General features: G+C 43.0%; 1 protein-coding gene across 1 annotated transcript; it reads left to right on the top strand.

Annotated features, from left to right (window-relative positions):
• Window positions 1-1,705: 1,705 nt before the first annotated feature.
• Window positions 1,706-25,826, top strand: APOOL (apolipoprotein O like). The gene is made up of 9 exons (XM_058196745.1): window positions 1,706-1,756; window positions 9,453-9,560; window positions 15,099-15,218; window positions 18,587-18,641; window positions 20,909-21,007; window positions 22,524-22,615; window positions 22,825-22,932; window positions 24,145-24,310; window positions 25,406-25,826. Exons 1-9 carry the CDS (start codon window positions 1,745-1,747, stop codon window positions 25,501-25,503), a joined length of 858 nt encoding a protein of 285 aa, XP_058052728.1. The 5' UTR covers window positions 1,706-1,744; the 3' UTR covers window positions 25,504-25,826.
• Window positions 25,827-26,146: the final 320 nt, after the last annotated feature.

The raw sequence follows: 26,146 nt of genomic DNA, 5'->3' as shown, positions 1-26,146 counted from the left end.
GCATATATATGAGCAAAAGTATGCAATAACTATATTAATTTTATATAATGAAAGGAAACAATAGGACAGAAACGGTAGGCACTTTTGTGCTCTTATGCACGTCCCTTATAGTCCTTTTAGGAATGGGGTGAGGTCAATAGTAGACAGTTTTTGGTTAAAGTTTTTGGAATTTTGAGACGAGACCACAGAGTCAGGCAGTGTGTTCCAAGCCTTAACAACTCTGTTACAAAAGTCATATTTTCTGCAATCAAGATTGAAGCGGTTAACATTAAGTTTAAATCTATTGTTTCCTCTTGTATTATTGTGATTGAAGCTGAAGTAATCTTTAACAGCAAGGACATTGCAATAGATGATTCTATGTGTTAAACACAGGTCTTGTCGGAGTCGGCGGAGTTCTAAATTTTCTAATCCCAGGATTTGAAGTCTGGTGGGATAAGGTAGTTTGTTGTTTTCAGAGGAGCGGAGAACTCTTCTTGTGAAATATTTCTGGACGCGTTCAATTGTATTAATGTCAGAGATGTGGTATGGGTTCCAGACAGGTGAGCTGTATTCAAGAATAGGTCTAGCAAATGTTTTGTATGCTCTGGTTAGTAGTGTAGAGTTTTTGGAAAAGAAGCAACGCAAACTTAGGTTTACAATTCTTAGAGCTCTTTTTGCTATGTAATTGCAAATTAAAAATATGCAGTTATTTAAATTAAATAGCTAAATATTTTTTTAAATAACTACATAGTTTTTTAAATTAAAACTACATAGTTTTTTAAATTAAAAAACTATGTAGTTGCAAATTAAAAATTCATTCTTCAAACTTCGTTTTTTAATAAAATGTTTTTCATAAAAGAACTGTTTTATGAATAAAAAGAATTGTGAGAAGACCTAACATTGTTTCACATTTTTTTTGCCAGCATTTTCAATATTCAGCAACCAATTACGATTTCGCGGACCACCCCTCCGTCCCCTCAGTCCTGGGACAACACATTAAGAAAGACTGGACTACAGCACCCATTACTTGCAGGAACATGATGGGAGCTGTAGTCTAACAAGGTTAAGAAACCAAGAAAGAAAACTAGCAACAAAACTCCTATTCACGTTCACCCCAAACACCAGGGACTGGAAACTTATTTTTAGCTCAGCATATTTCAATTTTGGCAACTTTTAAGAGGTGTGGACTCCAACTCCCAGATTTCCCCAGCCAGTGCTGGTTAGGAATTGTGGGAGTTGGAGTCCACATATTTCTTAAATTTGCCAAGGCTGTAAAACAGGGGTCTCCAACCTTGGCAACTTTAAGCTTGGAGGACTCCAACTCCCAGAATTCCCCAGCCAGCTTTGCTAGCTGTGGAATTCTGGGAGTTGAAGTCCTCCAGGCTTAAAGTTGCTAAGGTTCTGGAGACCACTGCTGTAAAACACTTTTGTTTTGTTCTGTTTTGAATTCTTAAGACCTTTATTTAAGAGATGCTTGCAGTCTGACGTGAAAAAAATCAGGTGTATTCATACAAGTTAAAAATGAGGTAAAACACTGTTTTAAGCCTCCCCACAGCAGTTGCACCATGCTCCTGGGGCATCATGGGAGCTGTAGTCCCGCGCGGGAAACTCTGCCGGTTAGGGCGTCGCTAAGGGGGAAAGAAAAGAAACACCGTCTGACGTCACTCCAACGCGGCTTCTCCGCTCCACCAATCCTAGGTCAGCTTTCCTGAAGCCCCGCCCTCTTCCGGGTTGGGCGCCTCCCACGCGAAGAGGTGGAGCCAAAATGGCGGCCAAGGTGAGTGGCTGCGTCGCGCCTCTCCGGTCTCCGATTCCGGCGACTTTCGAGGCTGCTGGAAACCCTTTTTTCTTTTCTTTTTTCTTTCCTTCCTTCGTTTCGGGATCCACGACGGGGCCTCCCAGCGTTTGAAGGAGCCCTTTCCTGCTTTTCAACTGAAAACAGTGGTTGTAGGTTGCAAAGGGTGTCCCTGAGCATGTGCAGAATTCCCTTATCCTGCGGGGCCGTTGAGTCGGCCAACGGCGCCCCTTTCTGATCTTCGCTCTTCTCGCCCCGCCAGCCACGAAATAGGAGGTTTTGTCCTGCAAAAAAAAGAGAGAGAGAGAGACCCCAAAAGGGGAGGAGGGGTGGAAAAGGCGAGTGGACCTCTGAGCATGTGCAGAGGGATTTTTCTACTACAAATCCCTACTACAGTCATCGCCCCTTCCTTCTCTGAATGTGGGGATGTGAAAGAAAGAAGAGTTGAGGAAGGGTGGGCAAAAATTTGTTCCTTTGCATCCCTTCCCAAGCTTGGCTCCATTGGTAATTCTTGTTTCGGGCGTTGCTGAAGCTCCTGGGCAAGCGGAGCATGTGCAGAATGCCCTTCCATTGTGAAATCCCACTGATGCTGCCTCCAGATGTAACCCAGCATCCTCGGGATGTTTCTGAGATCCCTGGCCAAACTGCACTCCCTAATAGAATAGAGTTCTTTATTGGCCAAGTGTGATTGGACACACAAGGAATTTGTCTTCGGTGTATATGCTCTCAGGGTACATAAGGAGAATAAAAATACATTCATCAAGAATAAAAAGATAACAACGCTTTGTGATAGTCAAGGTTACTAATAAGCTATCAAACTGTACTAGGAAACAAAAACAATATAATTGAATGATACAAGCAACATGGTTATAGCAATAACTGGGAAGAGAGAGATACTAGTAAGGAAGAGAAGAATAATTGTAATACAGTCTTAGTAAGTGTTGTGTTAAGCAGAGTGATGGCATTCGGGGGAAAAACTGTCCTTGTGTCTAGTTGTTTTGCTGTGCAGTGCCCTATAGCGTCTTTTTGAGGGTAAGAAATATATAATATTATAGTGTATATATATATATAACATATATAATAACCCTAAGAACCACACACTGCATATAGAATAGGAGTAGAATAGAATTCTTTATTGGCCAAGTGTGATTGGACACACAAGGAATTTGTCTCCGGTGCATAAGCTCTCAGTGTACATAAAAGCTGTAAGTGATAAATCATGAACACTTAATGATAATCATAGGATACTAAATAAGCAATCAACATAAATCATACTAGGAAACTAAATAAAACAATATAAAATAGTAAAGATACAAGCAACAAAGTTATAGTCATAAGTAAAAAAGGAGATGTAATAGAAAAGATAATAGTAATACAGTCTTAGTAAATAGTTTTGACAGTGTTGTGGGAATTAGTTGTTTAGCAGAGTGATGGCATTCGGGGTGGGGGGGAACTGTTCTTGTGTCTAGTTCTGGTGTGCAGTTTCCTATAGCGTCGTTTTGAGGGTAGAAGTTGAAACAGTTAATGTCCAGGATGTGAGGGGTCTGTATATATTTTCACAGCCCTCTTTTTGACTCGTGCAGTATACAGGTCTTCAATGAGAGGCAGGTTGGTAGCCATTGTTTTTTCTGCAGTTCTAATTATCCTCTGAAGTCTGTGTCTGTCTTGTTGGGTTGCAGAGCCAAACCAGACAGTTATGGAGGTGCAGATGACAGACTCAGTAATTCCTCTGTAGAACTGGATCAGCAGCTCCTTGGGCAGTTTGAGCTTTCAGCATATCCTTCCCCCACTTGGTGCTTTCTAGATTATACATCCCATCTTCCCCAACCTGACCCTGTGGGAGTTGCAATGAAGCATGGCTGGGAGACACCTAGCAAAACCACATTGAAGCTGGAAACCCCTTACACCAGTTTTTTTTTTCAACCTTGGCCACTTAAAGTGTGCGACTTCAACTCCCAGGAAATCTCCAGCTAGTGTGTGAAATTGTGTATAGTGAGCAATTTTTTTAAAAAAAAAAGTGCAGAATTTGCTGTTCAAGCATTCACATCCGTGTTCATATCATCTCTTTCAACAAAAACAACAATTGGCTTTTGTAATATTTTTTCTCTCCAGTCTCTTCAATGAATTCAATATAGTCCAAATAGTGAAAGGACTACCATAGTAGGCACTAGATTGGGGAAAGTTGCTTTTAAAATTTAGAACGCAATTTATTTTGTGGATCACTTGCACCAGATACTTTAGGTAGAATGTAAAACGAGACCATAAGACTATGGTATAAAAAGTACAATTTGGTCTGGACTCTTCAGGGTTTAAATGTTGTTTTTTTTTTTTTATTTGCATTTATATCCCGCCCTTCTCCGAAGACTCAGGGCGGCTTACACTATGTCAAGCAATAGTCTTCATCCATTTGTATATTATATACAAAGTCAACTTATTGCCCCCAACAATCTGGGTCCTCATTTTACCTACCTTATAAAGGATGGAAGGCTGAGTCAACCTTGGGCCTGGTGGGACTTGAACCTGTTTGAGGTGGCCTCTCACAGCCATTGTGATATTGATGATATAACACAAAATCCCCAAATATCCGTGTTAATTAGCACCTCGTCATTCTAGGTGCTTTTTTCCTGCAACTTTTCCCTAGCTCTGTGTCTGTTTTGAAAAGCTGGGAGCTGAGGGAATCTGTTAAGAATCCATATTTTATTATGTAGAAAGACCGTAGTCGCTGCTCATCAAGGAAAGGTTATAACCGCGTGTCAAACTAGAGCCCTATTCTGCTAATTTGTTTTAAAACTCACAAAATTAGCGTTGGGCTTTATATTCCGCAAGTTCCTATTTTCGGGGATTAAGGTGTTTTCAAGATGCCGTTCTGTGTTTTGACTCTTCTAAGTTAGGGGTGTCAAACTCGATTTCATTGAGGGCCGCGTCAGGGTTGTGTTTGAACTTGGGGGGGAGGGGGGCTGAGGGGCGTGGCCAAGATGGGCATGGCCAGCTTGACGTCACTCATGTTGGGGCGCCTGTGGCGGCCCAAGTGCTCTGACACTGAGCTTTGATTTCACTGGCAGAAGCGCCATGGGGTGGCCCTTTGCGGTTTCTAGGGTAACCTCACGGATCTAAGTAACCCACGGGATGGATCCAGCCCCTGGGCCTTGAGTTTGACACCCCCATTCTAGGTGTTTTCCTTTTGAACCTTTTCTAAAACATGTAGTTTTACCAGATTATTTGTTTAAACATCATTTTTTTCAGCCGCTGCTGATGTCTTGACAGGATATCGTATACATTTCAGGTGTACACGCTTTTTCCCCCCCCTCCCCCGGTAAACGATGTAGCCCCTTTGTTAATCATTTGGTTTCATGCCAGCAAAAAACAAAAAAGAATAAGAATCAGGTGCTTCTTTAAATGTGGATCAGTACCAGTGCTTGTTACAAATGCTTCTAGAACTTTTGTGGAATCTAGAATGAAATGACAGATCCGAGTAAAATACAGCCGATGCTGTTATACTTGTATGAAGCCCTTCAAGTTGCTGTGATTGACAATAGTAGAATAGCGGTAGCAATAGCACTTAGACTTATGTACTGCTTCACAGTGTTTTACAGCCTTCTCTAAGCGGTTTACAGAGTCGGCATATTGCTCCCAACAATCTGGCTCCTCGTTTTACCCATCTCGGAAGGATGGAAGGCTGAGTCAACCTTGCATCTGGTGAGATTTGATCTGCCAAAGTGCTGGCAGCAAGTGATCAGCTAGAATAGAATAGAGTAGAGTAGAGTAGAGTAGAGATTAGAATGGAATGAAATGGGATGGGATGGGATGGGATGGGATGGGATGGGATGGGATGGGATGGGATGGGATGGGATGGGATGGGATAGGATAGGATAGGATAGGATAGGATAGGATAGGATAGGATAGAATAGAATTTTTTATTGGCCAAGTGTGATTGGACACACAAGGAATTTGCCTTGGTGCATATGGTCTCAGTGAACATAAAAGAAAAGATACGTTCATCAAGAATCATAAGGTGCAACACTTAATGATGGTCATAGGGTACAAATAAGCAATCAGGAAACAGTATCAATATAAATTGTAAGGCTACAAGCAACAAAGTTATAGTCATGCAGTCATAAGTGGAAGGAGATGGGTGATGGGAACGATGAGAAGATTAATAGTAGTGCAGACGTAGTAGCCTGGAGTAGCCTGCAGTACTGCACTCTAACCATTGCGCCACCGCGGCTCATCAGAATAATAATGGGTGGGTGTAGACCAGCGGCCCTCAGTCTTTTGGGCACCAGGGACCCGTTCCCTGGAGAGAGGTTTTTCCAGAGATTAGAGGGGCATGGTTTCATGTGCTACCTGAATCCCACGGGTGGGGCTTCACTTGTTTGCGTGGTCTGGCTTCTGACATATCCCAGACCAGTGCCGGTTCACGGACCAAGGGTTGGGGACCCCTGGTGTAGACAAATTATTTGTCCATACTTTCTTTTGGGTCTCACTCCCTTGCTTGCATTGATTCCTTTTAGATTATTTTAATCAAAAATAAAGAAAGGTCTACTCCAAAGCCAAGTTGTTGTGGTCCACCAGTAGCCTGCAGAACTGGCAAGGGAGTCAGACAGTGATGAGGCTGAGGAAGAACATGGGCCAGTCCTGGAGGCTGGGGAAGGCCCAGATAAGGGCTCTGCGTCTGGAAAACGCCCTGAAAACAGCCCAGAAAATGGCTCTGCAAAGACCAGAAGAGCAGCTGGCGATGGCGCACATACCCGTAGAGAGGGCTCTGCGTGCCACCTCTGGCACGCGTGCCATAGGTTCGCCATCACGTCTCTAGAACTAAGGAGAAAGTTCCTAACAATGAGAACAATTAACTATTGGAATGGCTTGCCTTCAGAAGTTGTGGGTGCTTCATCACAGGAGGTTTTTAAGGAGAGCCTGGACAGCCACTTGTCTCAAATTGTATGGGGTCTCCTGCTTAAGCTCGTTGAACTAGAAGACCTCCAAGGTCCCTTCCAGCTCTATTCTGATTGATTGGATGAAAAGAAATCCTTCTCTTACAAAACGTTAATGTATAGATTGCCCTTTACTTGTGCTTGAGCCTCTGGTGGCTCAGACTGGTAAGATAGTCTGTTATTAACAACAGCTGCTTGCAATTACTGCAGGTTCAAGCCCCACCAGGCCCAAGGTTGACTCAGCCTTCCATCCTTTATAAGGTAGGTAAAATGAGGACCCAGATTGTTGGGGGCAATAAGTTGACTTTGTATATATATACAAAAGGATGAAGACTATTGCTTAACACAGTGTAAGCCGCCCTGAGTCTTCGGAGAAGGGCGGGATATAAATGCAATTTTTTTTAAAAAAAATCACTTTTGTAAGCCCTATTTCGGACATTCTGGCAAAGATGGAGAAGAAACCAGGATGGAGCAGTTCCTTGGGCCTCTCTTTCTTATTCCCAGTGAGCTATTGCTAAAAATGTAAAATGCGGTCTTACTTTCTCTAAGTAACTTCTATGTCGAATCAAAGCAGGTCTTCCATTCCTTCGCAGGAAGGAAGGAAAACACATAAGAGGAAAAGGAGGGAGATGCAGGGGTGGGCTGCTGGGGGTTCGGGCGAACCTCTAGCTAAGATTTTGTGCAGTTCAGAGAACCCCCAAATCCCACTCCTGACTGCCCCCCTGCCGCCCCCCCCCCAGGAGTCCCCATGCAGCCCAGTTTTGGATGCAAGTAGTTGCAGGGCGTGCACAGAGGCTCAGGGAGGGCAAAAAATGGACCTATTGGAAGTTCGCCTCCAGAGCCTGGGGAGGTCATTTTCGCCCTCCCGGAAGCTCGAGGAAAGCCTCCGGAGCCCAGGGAGGGTAAACCACCCCCCCACTGTGGTGCAGGAGGCTGACTAGGCCACGCCTACCATGGCCACGCTTACCCAGCATGCTTACCCGGGCAGAGAACCCCTTGCTAAAAATTTTGAAGCCCGCGTCTGGGGAGATGCCCACTGAAAAGCAGTGCAATGTTGTGGTTAAGATGTTGGACTGGTCCTGAAGAGACCGAAAACTTGAACTTAGAAACCCCCCTGGGTGTTTGTTGTCTAGCTGGTGTCTCACTTCGACCTACCTCACTGGAGTATTGGAGGAAACAGGATTAGGGGACTGCCAGGCATGCTGCCTTAATCTCATGTAAGAAAGTAGGATGTAAGTCTAGCAAGTAAATAAATAATGCCTTCGTTTATCATCACATTTCTCCAGCCTAGAAAGAGGCCTTCACCTTAAATCCAATGTATGATCCTTCCTATCCTTTCCTCTACCTTTTTTTCCTTCTTTTTTTTTTTATTTGCATTTATATCCCGCCCTTCTCCGAAGACTCAGGGCGGCTTACACTATGTCAAGCAATAGTCTTCATCCATTTGTATATTATATACAAAGTCAACTTATTGCCCCCAACAATCTGGGTCCTCATTTTACCTACCTTATAAAGGATGGAAGGCTGAGTCAACCTTGGGCCTGGTGGGGCTTGAACCTGCAGTAATTGCAAGCAGCTGCTGTTAATAACAGACTGCATTAGTCTGTTGAGCCACCAGCCACCTTCCGCTTTTCTCTTTTTCCTTCTTTTTCATTTCACAGCTGATCACGCCAGTGCAGGGATGTCCAAACTTGGCCCATTGGAGAGTGGCGGACTTCTCCCCAGCCAGCAACTTGCTCATATTTATAGTTCATGCTGGCTGGGGAATTCTGGGAGTTGAAGTCAACCACTCTTCAAGAGGCCAAGTTTGGACAGCCCTGCCCCAGTGCATATCCAATCCACTCATGCTATTTTACTGCTGTTACCACATGCCTCCCACCGACCCGTACGCTCCCATAGAGAGGGACTTCTCAGGGTGCCGTCCGCCAAACAATGTCGGCTGGCGGCCCCCAGGGGAAGGGCCTTCTCTGTGGGGGCTCCCACTCTCTGGAACGAGCTTCCCCCTGGTTTACGTCAAATACCTGACCTTCGGACATTTCGTCGCGAACTGAAGACCCATCTTTTTATTTGCGCGGGGCTGGCTTAATTGGCTTAATTGGATTTTAAAAGGGAATTTTACCAATTTTAAATGGGGTTTTAATTGACGATGATTTTTAACATCAGGCTAATTTTGAATAAGTTTTTTAAGGGTATTTAAATTGTGTATATTTGTATTGTTGGTTTTATTTTGCCTGTACACCGGGAGAAGGGCAGTATAAAAATCAAATTAAATAAATAAAATTAAATAAATAAATAGTTCGACTTTTGTTTTTTAAACTCCTCCCCCCTCCAGTTTGCCTCATAAGTCAGCTTCCTAGCCTGCTGATCATGAATAAACTGGCATTTGAGTGGCCTAGAGATGAAGACACTCTCCTACCACTCTCAAGGTTGAGAGTTCAATCCTAGGCAGCGGCAGATGCTTCTCTTATCGAGGTGCAAAGAGAAAAATATCTGCTGTGAACTCCATGTAGGCATCAGGAAGGGCATCTGGCCAGTAAATTCTCAGCTCCACTCTGTCATCCCAACTCCACCCCGAAACAAGGGATTAAAGGGTCATTTTTTAAAAAATGGATAAACCAGCATTCCCATCTTAATTATGTGGGCATAACAGTTTTCTTGATGTTAGAATGAATGTTGAGGAACAAAAGCTACTTTCCTAGAGGTATTGACTTTGTTCCTTGATTTCTCTTGGCTTCTGCTTATGACAGCAAGTCACCAAATGGGCAGCGCTCCCTACAGTTCTGGCATGGACTTCTACTCATGCACTTGACGCAGCCGAAGGAGAACAGAAATCTCGCCGGATTAGAGCACATCAGGTGAGATGTGTAAAATCACTGTGGGTCTCTTGTGTTGTAACGAAGCTTTTCCTGCGAAGGTTACATTTCGGGAAAAAGGTCTTTTATAGCCTGGTTACGTGGAATTATGTTTAAAACAAAAAGATTATGCATTATGATTTATTTAGCCATAGGACAAATAAATATGCATTGTGAATCACCCTAAGAGAAAAGTAATACGTAATTAATAAGTAAAAATAATTACCGTATTTTTCAGAGTATAGGTTTTTGGGGAGGAAAATAAGAAAAAAGTTTTTTTTTTTTTGTTTTTTTTTTCATTCAAAAAGTTTTTATTAGTCAAAAAAAAGGTTTATACAAATACATATCAGGTATGGTAAATTTTCATTTTTCTTATCTAAAATAAGAATTTTACCAATTTTAAATGGGGTTTTAATTGACGATGATTTTAACATCAGGCTAATTTTGAATAAGTTTTTAAGGGTATTTAAATTGTGTATATTTGTATTGTTGGTTTTATTTTGCCTGTACACGGGAGAAGGGCAGTATAAAATCAAATTAAATAAATAAATAGTTCGACTTTTGTTTTTTAAACTCCTCCCCCCTCCAGTTTGCCTCATAAGTCAGCTTCCTAGCCTGCTGATCATGAATAAACTGGCATTTGAGTGGCCTAGAGTGGCCTAGAGATGAAGACACTCTCCTACCACTCTCAAGGTTGAGAGTTCAATCCTAGGCAGCGGCAGATGCTTCTCTTATCGAGGTGCAAAGAGAAAAATATCTGCTGTGAACTCCATGTAGGCATCAGGAAGGGCATCTGGCCAGTAAATTCTCAGCTCCACTCTGTCATCCCAACTCCACCCCGAAACAAGGGATTAAAGGGTCATTTTTTAAAAAATGGATAAACCAGCATTCCCATCTTAATTATGTGGGCATAACAGTTTTCTTGATGTTAGAATGAATGTTGAGGAACAAAAGCTACTTTCCTAGAGGTATTGACTTTGTTCCTTGATTTCTCTTGGCTTCTGCTTATGACAGCAAGTCACCAAATGGGCAGCGCTCCCTACAGTTCTGGCATGGACTTCTACTCATGCACTTGACGCAGCCGAAGGAGAACAGAAATCTCGCCGGATTAGAGCACATCAGGTGAGATGTGTAAAATCACTGTGGGTCTCTTGTGTTGTAACGAAGCTTTTCCTGCGAAGGTTACATTTCGGGAAAAAGGTCTTTTATAGCCTGGTTACGTGGAATTATGTTTAAAACAAAAAGATTATGCATTATGATTTATTTAGCCATAGGACAAATAAATATGCATTGTGAATCACCCTAAGAGAAAAGTAATACGTAATTAATAAGTAAAAATAATTACCGTATTTTTCAGAGTATAGGTTTTTGGGGAGGAAAATAAGAAAAAAGTTGATTGGCAGGTAGATCGGCCTCCCGGAATACCCCCAATCAGCTGTTCCCAGAGGTAAATTTTAGCAACAGGTTCCTTGGTTGTGAGCTCTGTGCCTTGCTTTTTTTTTTTTTTCTGCCTCTGAAACCTCCGTTTGAAAAGCTGGGTGGGGCTACATTCAGAGTATAGGTTTTGGGGAGGAAAATAAGAAAAAAGCTGATTGGCAGGTGGATTGGCTTCCTGGAATACCCCCAGTCAGCTGTTCCCAGAGGTAAATTTTAGCAACAGGTTCCTTGGTTGTGAGCTCTGTGCCTTGCTTTTTTTTTTTTTTCTGCCTCTGAAACTCTGTTTCAGAAAAAAAAAAATTGAAAGCCTCCAAAACAGAACTTCATAAAAAAGGCCTCTGAAGCTCCGTTTCTGATGCTTTTTCAGCCTCTGAAACCTCCGTTTGAAAAGCTGGGTGGGGCTACATTCAGAGTATAGGTTTTGGGGAGGAAAATAAGAAAAAAGTTGATTGGCAGGTAGATCGGCCTCCCGGAATACCGCCAATCAGCTGTTCCCAGAGGTAAATTTTAGCAACAGGTTCCTTGGTTGTGAGCTCTGTGCCTTGCTTTTTTTTTTTTTTCATTCAAAAGTTTTTATTAGTCAAAAAAGGTTTATACAAATACATATCAGGTATGGTAAATTTTCATTTTTCTTATGTAAAATAAGAATTTTACTCAAATTTTTTAACACATACAACAGCCATATGGCAAGCAGGTGACACGAAGTAGCTAAGTTTAGAAATTTTAAATACGTAATAAAGAAGGGTCAAGAATAAACAGAATATCGTACAAAAGAGAATAAGGAAAACCAACACAATCCCAAATATCTTTATCACTTCCTAGTTTTGGATCTCAGAACTCTGGGTTCAGCCTGACCCAACTCAGGGCCGCAACAGCGGCAGCCGCTCAGCCCCATGATCTATAACCTCCCTTCTTCAATTCCTGGGTCATCTGATTCCAGGAGGCTTTGTGTTCCTCCACATAGGCCGTAGCCTCCACAATTGTACTGATTTTTTCGTAATGCCCTCCCGGAAAATCATCAATCCTCTGGCATCAGCCATCTGAAGCCCACTCCCTTCTGGTACAATTTGCTTGACAAAAAATAATATTTCTTTCTTTTTTCACGTACCTGTCTGGGAATCTGCCTCAGAATGGCTATCTCCCTGCCCCTGTAAATCAGTGCCCCACTCCTATGTTTTCTAAGAATTTCATCTCTCGTCTCTCTTCTCACAAATTTGACATGAACCTCTCTGGGAACTGCATGCGTGCGTGCATACTGAATTAACTCTATAAACTCGATCCACATCCCAATTCATGAAATCAACACCTCTCCCAAGAAATTCTCCCAACAATTTAGTCACAACATCTCTCAAGTCTTCTTGGTCCACTTCTTCCAAATTTTGAAACCTAAGGAAATAAGACATTTTATCCATCTGTAGTCCAAGCACAGCATTGCCTGTCGTCTCCTCTCTTTTCTGCACTGCCCGCATCTCACCCTCCAAACCTTCCACTTTCTGCTTGTTTTCTGCTGAAACTTGTTGAGTATCCTTTAAATCCTTTTGGATAGTCACAATTTCTGCTCTTATTTCATCCAATTTCTTGTCCATATTAGATAACTTTTCCAAAATTCTCTCCATCTCTCCAGCAGTTGGTCTCTGACCTTTGCCATTAAGGAAAAAAAAAATACAAAATCCTCAGGCAGGCACAGTATCCTTGTAATTTCCTCCGGATCCACCAGGGGCACTCACAGGAGCAACGAGTCCAGAGTACAGTTAGTCAACCAGGAAGTCAAGGGAAGTGATGTCATCAAAATTCTCATAGTGAAGGCGGAAGCTGGACGCCACCACTGTTCCCAGAAGGAGGGGGGGCCTCAAACCTTCCCTCCTAAATTTCTCCATCACCTCTTCTCTCCAGAGCTCCACAAAACCGGTAATCTTCTTATTTTAAGTTCTCCTCTCTCCAGAATAACTCGTGCTCCTCCCAACCGCCGGGGAGAAAACCCCCGCACCGGAGCACTCCACCACGCCACCGATATTCCCTTCCCTTCTCCTCCTCAATTCTTCTCCGTTCCCTGTTCACCACCAGGCTGCTGCAGTTATAAATCCAATGCCCCGGTGTCACCGGGCACAGCGGCCCAGGCGACGACCAAAATAATGGCCGCGGCCTGTGGCCTCCAAACCCCGCCAAGCCTAGGACGCGCCAGCATCGGTCCCCACAGTCCTGTATGTCGGCTGGGAGACCCCTGGCGAGCCGTCCGTGCGGCAGGTGTCCTTTTCGGAACACCTGGCCCCTGAGGGCCTCGGCGGCGGCCGGATTCAGGCGCTGGAGGCAGGAGAAGCCTTCCAGACGTCCGTTGCCGCTGGATACCGGAAGTCGTCTCCGAAAATAAGAAAAAAGTTGATTGGCAGGTAGATCGGCCTCCCGGAATACCCCCAATCAGCTGTTCCCAGAGGTAAATTTTAGCAACAGGTTCCTTGGTTGTGAGCTCTGTGCCTTGCTTTTTTTTTTTTTCTGCCTCTGAAACTCTGTTTCAGAAAAAAAAAAATTGAAAGCCTCCAAAACAGAACTTCATAAAAAAGGCCTCTGAAGCTCCGTTTGGGACTTTTTTCTGAAGCTCCATTTCTGATGCTTTTTTCAGCCTCTGAAACCTCCGTTTGAAAAGCTGGGTGGGGCTACATTCAGAGTATAAGACACACCCAGATTTTCACCCTCTTTTTTGGGGAGAAAAAAGTACGTCTTATACTCCGAAAAATGCGTTAGCAAGTAATAAGCTTCTTGTAATGACCTCTTGCAGGTAAGATCACCGAAACTGAAATGTATAATATTTCCACCTATTTGGAAAGGCAGAACGTTTCCATCTGTTTGCTTTGGGTTGAATAGCATTGGGGAACGATCAAAACAAAAGATGATTTAATCCAGTCTTGTTCTCTGCTATGGGCTTCCCCAGCCAACTATGGCTGTTGCTGAGAATTCTGGGAGCTACACTCCATACATCTAGAGAGGAGATAAGTTAACTTCATACAAGGATTTCACTCCTGTTTAGAACAGCTTTGGATCCCAAAGAGACACACTGATAGTCCTTGGGGGGAAATGAATCCTTCAGGGGCAGGATTCTACTGGTTCGGGGGAACTGGTAGCTCCGACGATCAGCTGGGAGCCAACTGGTTCGCACCAACTATCAGGTCAGCCCGCCTCCCGGCCCCTGCGCTTTACTTACCTTTATCTTCTCAGCTGATTGGTGCGGCAGAGCAGGCTGCCACGTCTCAGCTGTGTTACTCCCAGGCGGTAACACAGAAGGTTAATATTTGTAAAACTGCGCACACGCACATTAGGCGTGCGCGCGCAATCACTGAACCAGTTGTTAAACTGGCAGCATCCCACCACTGGACTCCTTCCTCACCCCAGCTACTAACTTCTGGGTTTCTTCTTGGGAGAATCATGGTTTGATGGCTTTGCAGCTCAATGATTTTTTTTAATTCCTTACGAAACCAGCTAAAAGCATAAAATATAAAGAAAGAATCGGGAGGAGGGTTGGCTTGCTAGTCATCTCTTTTGATGGACTTCTGTTAACTCCAGAACCTATAGCAGATCAGGATGGGTCAATGATTGGCATTCCCTATTCCCAGCCTAGGGGTGTGAAAAAAACAACAACAAGTGAATCGCTTGGGAAGAGTGGTGATATGGAATGATTTTAAATGACTGAGTTGACAGAATAGGAGGAGAGGTGGAGTCAAGAGATGAAACAGCCTAGAATTGTTACGATCTCACAAGCAATCCAAGTCCAGTCCCTCTTGAATTCTGTTGACTCTTATCTATTTAGTGCTGACCCTTTAGTGCCTGACTATACTCTTGTCTATAGACTTGAACAATAAATGAGCTTAACTGGAACTTAACATGTGGCCCTGATTCTTTGTGCTTGGCAAGAGGCAGGTTTGAAGACCTCCTTTGAGCCATTGGACTGCAACATCTATGGCACCACTCCCATTCTAGCCAATAACCTCATGGCCAATCCTTGTTGAATGAGGAGCAAAGAAATACCTCTGATAAGATAACGGAGTGGAGGCTTGGTTTTCATTTCCGCAGGCAAGCCCATGGTCACTGTCTGCCCCTTCCTTTTTTTTGCAGCTTCCCATTTACAACGCCCCACCTCTGGAATCAAGATACGTTGACGAAAAACCCGGCCGGTTGCAAACCAGGATTTCATCCGTAAGAAAAACAACAAGTTATTACCTGAAGAACTGCAAGGTGAGAACGCAAGCAGGATTCTTGATTTAGGAACAGAAATAATACATTTCAGAAGATTCAGTCACAACCCTGTTGGAGAAAGGTTGGGGGGAAGCATGTTGGAAATCAAAGCAGCCTGTGAGATGCAGATGTCAGGGTTCCGAGACGGATGCCCTAATTAAATCAGGAGCCTCCAGCCAAGCTTCAAAAAAAATCCAGTTATTTATTAGAAGCTTCATGTCTGCATGCTCCAAGTGAAGCCAACTTTGACTCCATGTAATTTACAGCCCCATGTAATTTACGGCCCTCCCTCCAGGGTGTGTCATCAGGGTGTATCATCAGTCACGTTCGCCAACAGCAATTTTGCAGGTTGTAGATATCGCTCCCCTCCGGCCACTGTGGGTAACTCTGGAAGACAGCCTTGAGAGAGAGATGTCTGGAATGTGTTTTTGTTTTTGGCTGCCATGCTGCTTCGTTGTTTTCCCATCCCCCTTGCCTATGGCACTTTTGAGAGCAGGCCAGGGATGCACAGCAGATTAAATATCTCTTGACCACAACTCTTACAAGCCTGTTGGGTTTTTGCACTTAAGACGTTTCTCCCTTGTGAGTGGAGACGATCTCAAATAAGATGTTTTCCTTTTTTTTTTTTTTCCCATGCCTATTATTTTGTCCTCTAATTGTCGTGAACATCCTGAGCTTGTTGGATAATGACATCCGGAAGGGTGAACCCAAAATTGCATTTAATATAAGATTGTTACCTCGCAAACTGTAGTTCTATGGATATAGGGAAGAGATTCTGATTGGTAGTTGAATTAATTGGAGGAGAGAAATTATAACTGTCACTTAGTAGTATTATAACTGTCAATTGCAATTCACGTCAATCCTTGACGTGAATTGCAATTCTGTATATTCTGATAGCTGAATTGGATACCGGGTTACGAGGCCATTGTCGTATCCATGTAGAAGTTTTGTATATAATTACACGAATTGTATGCATATGTTTGCTTTTCCGTCATGTTCTCATCATGCCCTAAATAAACAAAATCTTGCAAGCTGTGATGAAAACTGAAATTGTCCTGTAGATGCATAGCATGGAAGGTGAGAGAAAGAAAGACTGTGTATATTGTTCACTGCCATATGGTCATTCTTAATTGCTGAGAACTTGGATCGTGATATGAATAAATCGAATAAGCAATGCATATGCATAGGCACCCCACATGTACATGCGCTCTTGATGTCCAAAACAACAGGGGAAATTCTTACCAGTTCTTTGGCTGTTTGTGTTTGGATTTTGTAAATCTTTGGTCTATAGACTTGAACAATAAATGAGCTTAACTGGAACTTGACCTGTGGCCCTGATTCTTTGTGCTTGGCAAGAGGCAGGTTTGAAGACCTCCTTTGAGCCATTGGACTGCAACATCTATGGCACCACTCCCGTTCTAGCCAATAACCTCATGGCCAATCCTTGTTGAATGAGGAGCAAAGAAATACCTCTGATAACGGAGTGGAGGCTTGGTTTTCATTTCCGCAGGCAAGCCCATGGTCACTGTCTGCCCCTTCCTTTTTTTTGCAGCTTCCCATTTACAACGCCCCACCTCTGGAATCACGATACGTTGACGAAAAACCCGGCCGGTTGCAAACCAGGATTTCATCCGTAAGAAAAACAACAAGTTATTACCTGAAGAACTGCAAGGTGAGAACGCAAGCAGGATTCTTGATTTAGGAACAGAAATACATTTCAGAAGATTCAGTCACAACCCTGTTGGAGAAAGGTTGGGGGGGGAAGCATGTTGGAAATCAAAGCAGCCTGTGAGATGCAGATGTCAGGGTTCCGAGACGGATGCCCTAATTAAATCAGGAGCCTCCAGCCAAGCTTCAAAAAAAATCCAGTTATTTATTAGAAGCTTCATGTCTGCATGCTCCAAGTGAAGCCAACTTTGACTCCATGTAATTTACAGCCCCATGTAATTTACGGCCCTCCCTCCAGGGTGTGTCATCAGGGTGTATCATCAGTCACATTCGCCAACAGCAATTTTGCAGGTTGTAGATATCGCTCCCCTCCGGCCACTGTGGGTAACTCTGGAAGACAGCCTTGAGAGAGAGATGTCTGGAATGTGTTTTTGTTTTTGGCTGCCGTGCTGCTTCGTTGTTTTCCCATCCCCCTTGCCTATGGCACTTTTGAGAGCAGGCCAGGGATGCACAGCAGATTAAATATCTCTTGACCACAACTCTTACAAGCCTGTTGGGTTTTTGCACTTAAGACGTTTCTCCCTTGTGAGTGGAGACATTCTCAAATAAGATGTTTTCCTTTTTTTTTTTTTTTTTTCATGCCTATCATTTTGTCCTCTAATTGTCGTGAACATCCTGAGCTTGTTGGATAATGACATCCGGAAGGGTGAACCCAAAATTGCATTTAATATGATTGTTACCTCGCAAACTGTAGTTCTATGGATATAGAGAAGAGATTCTGATTGGTAGTTGAATTAATTGGAGGAGAGAAATTATAACTGTCACTTAGTAGTATTATAACTGTCAATTGCAATTCACGTCAATCCTCGACGTGAATTGCAATTCTGTATATTCTGATAGCTGAATTGGATACCCGGTTACGAGGCCTTTGCCGTATCCATGTAGAAGTTTTGTATATAATTACACGAATTGTATGCATATGTTTGCTTTTCCGTCATGTTCTCATCATGCCCTAAATAAACAAAATCTTGCAAGCTGTGATGAAAACTGAAATTGTCCTGTAGATGCATAGCATGGAAGGTGAGAGAAAGAAAGACTGTGTATATTGTTCACTGCCATATGGTCATTCTTAATTGCTGAGAACTTGGATCGTGATATGAATAAATCGAATAAGCAATGCATATGCATAGGCACCCCACATGTACATGCGCTCTTGATGTCCAAAACAACAGGGGAAATTCTTACCAGTTCTTTGGCTGTTTGTGTTTGGATTTTGTAAATCTTTGGTCTTTGTGCACCGGAAATTTAAAGAACTGTAATCTCAACATATCTGCATTAAGTGATGTTGTTTACCCCATTCTGTCCATGAATACCTGGGGGACGACAAGAGGAAGCAGTGATTTGTGTGGGTGCATGTCAGTGTCATCCCACAAAAGCTGCCACTTGCATCACACCGCAAGAACAAAAGGGCAACCTTAGCGTGAAGGCAATTTCTCATCACTTTGTCATCCCATATATGTATCACTTTCTAATTGCAATTCACATACACTGGGATGGGTTTACATATTGCATAAAAACAAAGAGTATTTTTTTCCCAGCCGTCTCTCCTTTCTATGAAGCTGCCTTCGTATTTGCCAGTGGGATTTTTAAAAAAAACACCACACACACACACAATTATTTTTGTTTGTTTGTTTCTACAGGACGCTTACCTCTTTGTCAAAGGTGGAGTCACGACTTCCCTCCAGTTTGGAAAAGGTGGGTGTGTCAATAGAGCACTTTGCACCTTTCTTGTGTTTGGTGTACCTGCAAGGTAGTCCAAACAAAAAGCACACCCAGAAGTAGAGGAATAGTAATAATAATAATAACAACAACAATAACCTAGGACTCTGGCAGCAACCCGTATCAATCATTAGCAGCAGTCAATGCTATTTGTGATGTATTTTTGAATGTTCAGTTGACTGAGTTTCATGTTTAATGAATAAAGTAAATAATAACAGAGTTGGAAGGGACCTTGGAGGTCTTCTAGTCCAACCCCTTGCCCAGGCAGGAAACTCTACACCACTTCAGACAAATGGTTATCGAATCTCATCTTAAAAACTTCCAGTGTTGGAGCATTTACAACTTCTGGAGGCAAGTTGTTCCACTGATGAATTGTTCTAACCGTCAGGAAATTTCTCCTTAATTCTAGGTTGCTTCTCTCCTTGATTCATTTCCACCCATTGCTTCTTGTCCTGCCTTCAGGGGCTTTGGAGAATAGCTTGACTCTCTCTTCTTTGGGGCAGCCCCTGAGATATTGGAACACTGCTATCATGTCTCCTTGACCACAGTTGAGCCCCCAAATTTCTGTTGCTAAATGAGACATTTGTTAACCGAGTTTTGCTCCATTTTACGACCTTTCTTGCCACAGTTTTTAAGTGAATCACTGCAGTGTGTGAGTATAGTGTTCCAAGTAATACACACATAGAAAACAAAACTCGGAGGCAGGTAGATTTCTCAAACAATAGCTTTATTGGGTATATCATATTGGCACAGTTCTGGTGAAAACCGACTCTGAAGGTTCCCACAATTTTCACCTAATTAAAAGTTAAAGTTTTCCCCTCAACCCCAAACAGTCACATGGTCCAATCAAGGCGCTGCCTGGTGACCTCACTCCTCCTTCCTCCAAGCAGGTGTGAGAATGTCCTTGGTTCCCAAGAGAAAGTATTTAATTTTGGCTACAAAACCCCAGCTGTCTCTAATTCCCCGTCCCTTTCCCTCAGCTCCAGTGTGGCCAAGATGGCTTCAGTCAGGTCAGCTTCAGGGTTGACAACAATTGTTAAGTCGGTAACACGGTCATTAAGTGAATCTGTCTTTTCTGTTGACTTTGCTCGTCAAAAACTTGCAAAAAAAAAATGATGACTATTATATCATAAATATGTGCCGGTTGCCAAGTGCCCCAGTTTTGATCATGTGATCACGGGGAATGCTGCAAAACAGTCATATGTCGCTTATTTCAATGCTGTTGTAACTCGGAGCAGTCAGGAAATGAATGGTTGTAAGCAGTGGTGAAATTCAAAAAAAATTTTTTGCTACCGGTCCTGTGGGCGTGGTTGGGCATGGTGTGGCTTGGTGGGGGTGGCAGGGGACGGATACTGCAAAATCTCCATTCCCACCCCACTCCAGGGGAAGGATACTGCAAAATCTCCATTCCCACCCCACTCCAGGGGAAGGATATTGCAAAATCTCCAATCCCACCCCACTCCAGGGGAAGGATACTGCAAAATCTCCATTCCCACCCCACTCCAGGGGAAGGATATTGCAAAATCTCCATTCCCACCCCACTCCTAGGAAGGATACTGCAAAATCCCCATTCCCATCCCACTCCAGATTCCCACCCCACTGCAGGGGAAGGATACTGCAAAATCCCCATTCCCTCCCCACTCCTGGGGGAAGGATACTGCAAAATCTCCATTCCCACCCCACTCTGGGGCCAGCCAGAGGTGGTATTTGCCGGTTCTCCGAACTACTCAAAATTTCCACTACCGGTTCTCCTGAAGCTGTCAGAACCTGCTGAATTTCACCCCTGGTTGTAGGTCTAGGACAGGAGTCTGCAAACTTGGCTCTTTTAAGACTTATGGACTTCAACTCCTTTGCTGGCTGAGGAACTCTGGGAGTTGAAGTCCACAAGTCTTAAAAAGAGCCAAGTCTGTAGACCCCTAGTCTAGGATTACCTGTGCTAGCTTTAACTTTATCGCAAGGATACCTTAACAGATTCTTGCAAGCCTGAAAGTACAATTTTCCAGCCATCTCCTTTACTCCTAAGAAAGATGGGAAGGTCCTTTCTGAGCTGTTTGCCCTGCCCATATTCCTTTTGTGGGCTCAGCTGCCTCTTATCTGCCCATTATGTAGTCCGTAGTCTTCCTTCTGGTCTCCCAAGACCATTCCTACATAGGACTACAACTTCTGAAAATAACCAGTAAGATAAAAGAGGAGGTGTGCTAATCCAGCAAGAAATAACTACAGTTGTTTTGCTTATCTTGAAGATGCGTACGTTTACCTGAAGAATCCTCCCCCAGAATTTCTCCCTAAAGTTAGTGTGATCACCGTTTCAGGACTGACCGGAATAGTCCTAGCCAGGAAAGGTAAGGTAATGCTTATTGTTACAACACTACAATTATGGGGAAGGAAACTACTCCAGATGATAAGGAAAACTGTACTGCCTTATTAAAGTGATCTCTGTTGCTGTGTTCAATTTATTCTTAACCCACAGCTAGTATCTACAGGGTTGTGGTTAACAATAGTCAAGATGGCAGCTGTGAAAGTGTCATGGTAGCTCTGCCCTCTATGTGATGGACATTAAAAAACGGGCAGAACTTGGGTCACATTATCATAGGTCCATCTTGGCTTTTTTTAACCGTGCTGTGGGGATACCTAAATTAATCTTTTTTACCTGCAGCTTTCAAAGCTGCAGCTGTGGACAAAAGGAAACGATGCAGCTGCTTCAAAGAGTTGCCAGTTATGGGAGAGAAACTACAAATTAACAATGTCCACTGCATATAAAGAAAATCAATATAAAATGTTTTATAGATGGCATATGCCTCCTGAAAAACCTGCTAAAATGTTTAAAGACAAATCAGCTAAATGTTGGAAATGTCACCAGTTACCAGGATCTTATTACCATATGTGGTGGACATGCCCAGAAGCTAAAAATTATTGGAATAAAATAAAGGTTTGGTTAGAAGAAATGACCGGAGCTGTTCTTATTGGGTATTCTCCCAGAGAAAATCAGTAAAGAAAATATTTATTGGATTATACATGTAATAACAGCAGCAAGAATTGTTTTTGCACAAAATTGGAAAACAGAAAATACCCCTAGAAGGAGAAGTTATTTTAAAAAATTAGATTGCGCAGAAATGAATAGATTAACTTTGATGATCAAAGAAAGAGATGATTCAGAATATTTACTTCACAAGTAAATGATAAGCCGGTTACTCGCAAGTAAAACAACCCCCTTTTTAATAACAGGGCAGTAACAGTCTTTATTCACATGGCTAAACAAAAACTCAAATGTACGTAGTTCCAACAAACCTGGGTTTGGCCAAGCAATCCTAATTGCTTGCTGTGTACTAGAAACGAATGGTTGTCTACGACAACTGGCCCCTCCCAAACCCCTCCTATTTATTTCCCAGCCAGGGAGGGGCTGGCTAGCGTCTGCGTCTGCTTTCCCTGAAAGCCGGCTTATTGTTTTCCTTTGTTCTCCTTTGTTCTCCTTTCCACTCTGAGCATACACACATCTGGAATGGGCCCCATCTGCTCCTCCCTCTCACTTAGCTCAGGCCCCAAAGACAGCTGCCTCTCCAACTAGGGGAGGACGGAAGCTCTGCCTCTGTCTCTGATGCTGTTTCCTTATCAGAGTCTTCCAAAGGCTCCCAAGCTGGCTCAGGTCCTCCCTCAATCTCCTTCTCATCTGACTCTGCTACTAGCTCTACTGGCAGCCAATGGGCCACAATGCAACTTGGCCAGTGCATGGTGCAGTATACTCTAGGAAAGCAGATCAATTACATAATGAAATAAGTGAATTATGAGGACACAAGTCTTGAAACTTTATGTTGCAATTAGTGGTGCTCTGTATATTCTCACGTGCTTTGTTTCTTGCAGGATCTCGATTCAAGAAAATTGCCTATCCCATGTGCCTTGGCTCATTAGGTATATCTCTTTGCTACCCAGCACAGTCGGTGATAGTTGCTAAGGTAAGTTCCTTTTAAAGTTCATATTTAGGTGTTGCTGCCGGTTGACATTTTTTTTAAACCCCAGGGGCCAAATTTCAAATAGACTGCCATTCAGAATTAGGAAGTTTTTCTTCCACTCTCCAAATTGTCCTGTTCATTAAAAAAAAAAAAGTAAAATCACCACCTTATGTCTGTTGCTCAGTTGAATAACACATTTCACGTTAAACCAGGTTACAGGTAGCAAAATTTATGCTGCGAGTCATAAAATGTATACAACTGTAGGATCACTCTGGACCAAAAAACCTTCCACAGAAGTTGCCCAGGAAAAAGATACTCAGGTATGTCCTTTTCCAAGAAGCTTTTTAAATAGCAAACGTTTTGATACATTTTAAAATCAGCATTTTGCATTTGTTTAAATGATAACATTAACTGCATCTCTGCATTGCCCATTATAAAGAGGCCCTAAGGTGGAGTTTACCTATACATGGAGTCCTTGATGCTTCTGAATTTGGTGGTTTGCTTGCAGATGTTTCATTACCCAACTAGGTAACCTCATAAGCAATAAAATTATACTCTAAACCTTGGCAGCTTTAAGATGTGTGGACTTCAACTCCTAGAATTAAATTAGGGACTCAGTAAAGATTTTTTAAAAGTTGCCTGTTTCAAAGTTAGCTGCCAATTCTTTGTTATTCTAAATGACCAGATATGAAGCTGCTTTAAAAGCTGGCCCAAGTCCATTGTCTTTATCTCTATTTGTATTTTATATTAAGGGGGAAAAAATCTTTAATAAAATACATATTACAAAAATTAAAATCTGGCCCAGGCCATTCTCGTGCTAGCATTTGATGACTTCTAATAAGAATTCTGTGCTAGAGATAAAGTGTTGTGTCTGCGCCCCCCCCCTCCGAGCCGGGCCCCCTGCCAGAAAGTGACTTGGAAAGTGAGGGGGAAGGGCCATCAGGACTTACCTCGGGAGCACCGGCTTCCCTGGCTTAGCTCCAGGAGCAAGAGGCAGGCCAGGTGGAAGAGATAACGAGGCCTCCGTCCCCTGACTCTTTCCCCCCCAGGCCATGCCTCCAGACCCAGCTGATGGCAATCAGGCCTGGCTGGACCCTAGGTTTCGTAGGCAGGAGAGGCGGGAACAACAGAAGCAGGGGTGGGGCAGGCCTAGGAAGTGCTGAGTCATGGAGCCACACCCCAGAGGATATAAAACCAGCAAGGGCTGTTATGCCTCTTCGTAGCAGACAAATCAACTGCTTAACTAGAGCTGAAGTACTGTTTGTTCCTGGGTGACTCATCGGCATCAAGGGAGATAACAGAGTCACTTGGCAGACGCTCGCTAGTTTGCTGCCAGAGCTGATAGTGCCGGCTAATTAAGCCATCGCTCGGACAGAGGCGAGGGGGGACAGAACATAAAGCAGAAATACTTCGGCCAATGGTTTTATTAAAATCGGTCCATTTTTGGAAGTCACAGTGTTTAATTAGAATAGACTGCCCAGCCAAGATATCCTTCTGGATATTCCATATTTCCGTCTCTTTTTCAAGTGCAGGAAGCTTCACGAGTCAGTCATAATCTCCCAAAAGCTCAGGAGGCCTCAGTAAAATCAGAGGACAAGGCAGAAATGTCGGAGGAACCAACCCAGAGAGAGAGGCCAGACCTGCACAAAGATGATGAGACTTCGATGGACGAAATGAAGGCGCCAAATGTCAGAACAGGTGAGAAGTTCTAGTTGCCACCGCAGACTTTTCCCAACTCTGGATCTGCAATTCCCAAATTGGAGGATCGTTCACACAGGTTTTGGGTGGTTGTTTAAACATCTGTGGAAGGCAGCTGGTTAGTGCAGGCTATATCTTGTCAACCAGTACAAATTGAAAGGAGGAAAGATGAATGAATGAATGAATGAATGAATGAATGAATGAATGAATGTTGTGCTTGACTTAGAACCAGAATTTCCATTGCTAATCAAGGGGGTTATTAAGTGAGCAGTGCCCAAATTTTATGACTTCTTTTGCCACGGTTGTTAATGAATCATTGCCGTTCTTAAGTGAATTGTGTAACTGCTAAGCCAACCTGTCTTCCCCTCATCATTGGCTTTTTGAGAAGCCCGCTGGGAAAGTCACAAATGGTGATCAAAAACCCCAAGATGCTGTGACCATCGTAAATACAGGATGGTTTGCCAACCACCTGAATTTGATTCCATGACTGTGGAGATGCTATGATGGTCATAGAGGTGAGGACTGGTCATAGAGGCGAGGACTGGTCATAAGACCCTTTATTCAGTGCCACTGTAACTTCAAATGGTTGCAAATGGAGGACCTCCTGTAAAATAAACCTCAGCAGCCCCTCTCTCCCTTATTCCACACATGCCTATCCTAACATCTTTTATCAGAGTTTCTTACAAAAATTAGATCGAAAAGCACACGCAGATAACTGATTTAGCTGGATTCATTAACTTCTTTATATACATAATAACAGATGAAATACATTTTACAATACCAATAGTTGATTCTTCAACATGGTAGAAGTTACAGGCAAAACACAAGGCAGGAGAGAACTGTTAATTTCATTTCAGCAGAGCAGACAGCATGTACAGACTGCTTAGTTTCAGCTTCAAGTCTCTGCACAGACTCAGAAGCTGCAGACTAAGACACGCCCTGGCTCCAGTCTGTCTCAGCTCCCAGTTGGCTGACTTAGTTGCTATGCCTATTCATTAGCTGACCTTGTTACCATGTCTCCATTCAGTCCCCATTGGCTGATCTATTCCCATCCATGAATATTTATACTCTGACATCTTTGTGTATTTTTGGCAGATGTATTGAAGGCGCCCAAGTTTAAAGCGGATGCAAGCCTCATGGACTATGGGCAAGGCAGCCCAGAAGATGCAGATCTGTATAGTAAGAGAAGCTAATACCCTCCAGTTTTCCATGGGACTTTAAAAACAGTTGGAAGCCCTATGCAATTTGCTCATGGTCTGCATGGTGATAACGGAGTCAGGTAGCTTCTTAACTCTTGCCAATTTTCTCGTGCAATCCTTAAAATCTTTTTTCTACTCGTTAGTGCCACTTCGTATTTTCAACTGGTTGAAAGTATAATTGGTCTCTGGGTGTAAAAAGCCCAAGAAGCTTCTCAAGAGAGATCCTCGCTGCCAAATTAGTGAATAGTGTAAATAACAAAGGATACCATGCTGCTCCTAATCAAAAGCTGCAATAATAATGAGAATTTAAACCACAATTTTGTTTTGTGGTTTCTTTGTAATCCCTGGGCTACTCAAAAACTGTGGCTGTTTTACTAATCTGCAGAAAGATGAGGACTAGGAATGTTTAAATTTGTAGAATTGATGGTGCAACTTTCAATCCATAAAAGATAAACGATATAATTCGGTGCGAATGACTTTAATGAGTGTAAGCATACGGCTATGTTTCCCACACATATTATTGCACATGCTGTGTGCAATATCAAAGGTGTTGTGAACAAGGCCCAAGTAGTGATTACCAAACACAATTCAGTCCTGAACAAACTTATTTTATTAGAACAGCTGAGAATTAATTCAT

This window comes from Ahaetulla prasina, chromosome 11 (genome assembly GCF_028640845.1).
Source record: "Ahaetulla prasina isolate Xishuangbanna chromosome 11, ASM2864084v1, whole genome shotgun sequence".
NCBI lineage: Eukaryota > Metazoa > Chordata > Lepidosauria > Squamata > Colubridae > Ahaetulla > Ahaetulla prasina.
The sequence above is the reverse complement of the archived record's forward strand: the minus strand, read 5'-3'. Positions and strand labels throughout refer to the sequence as shown.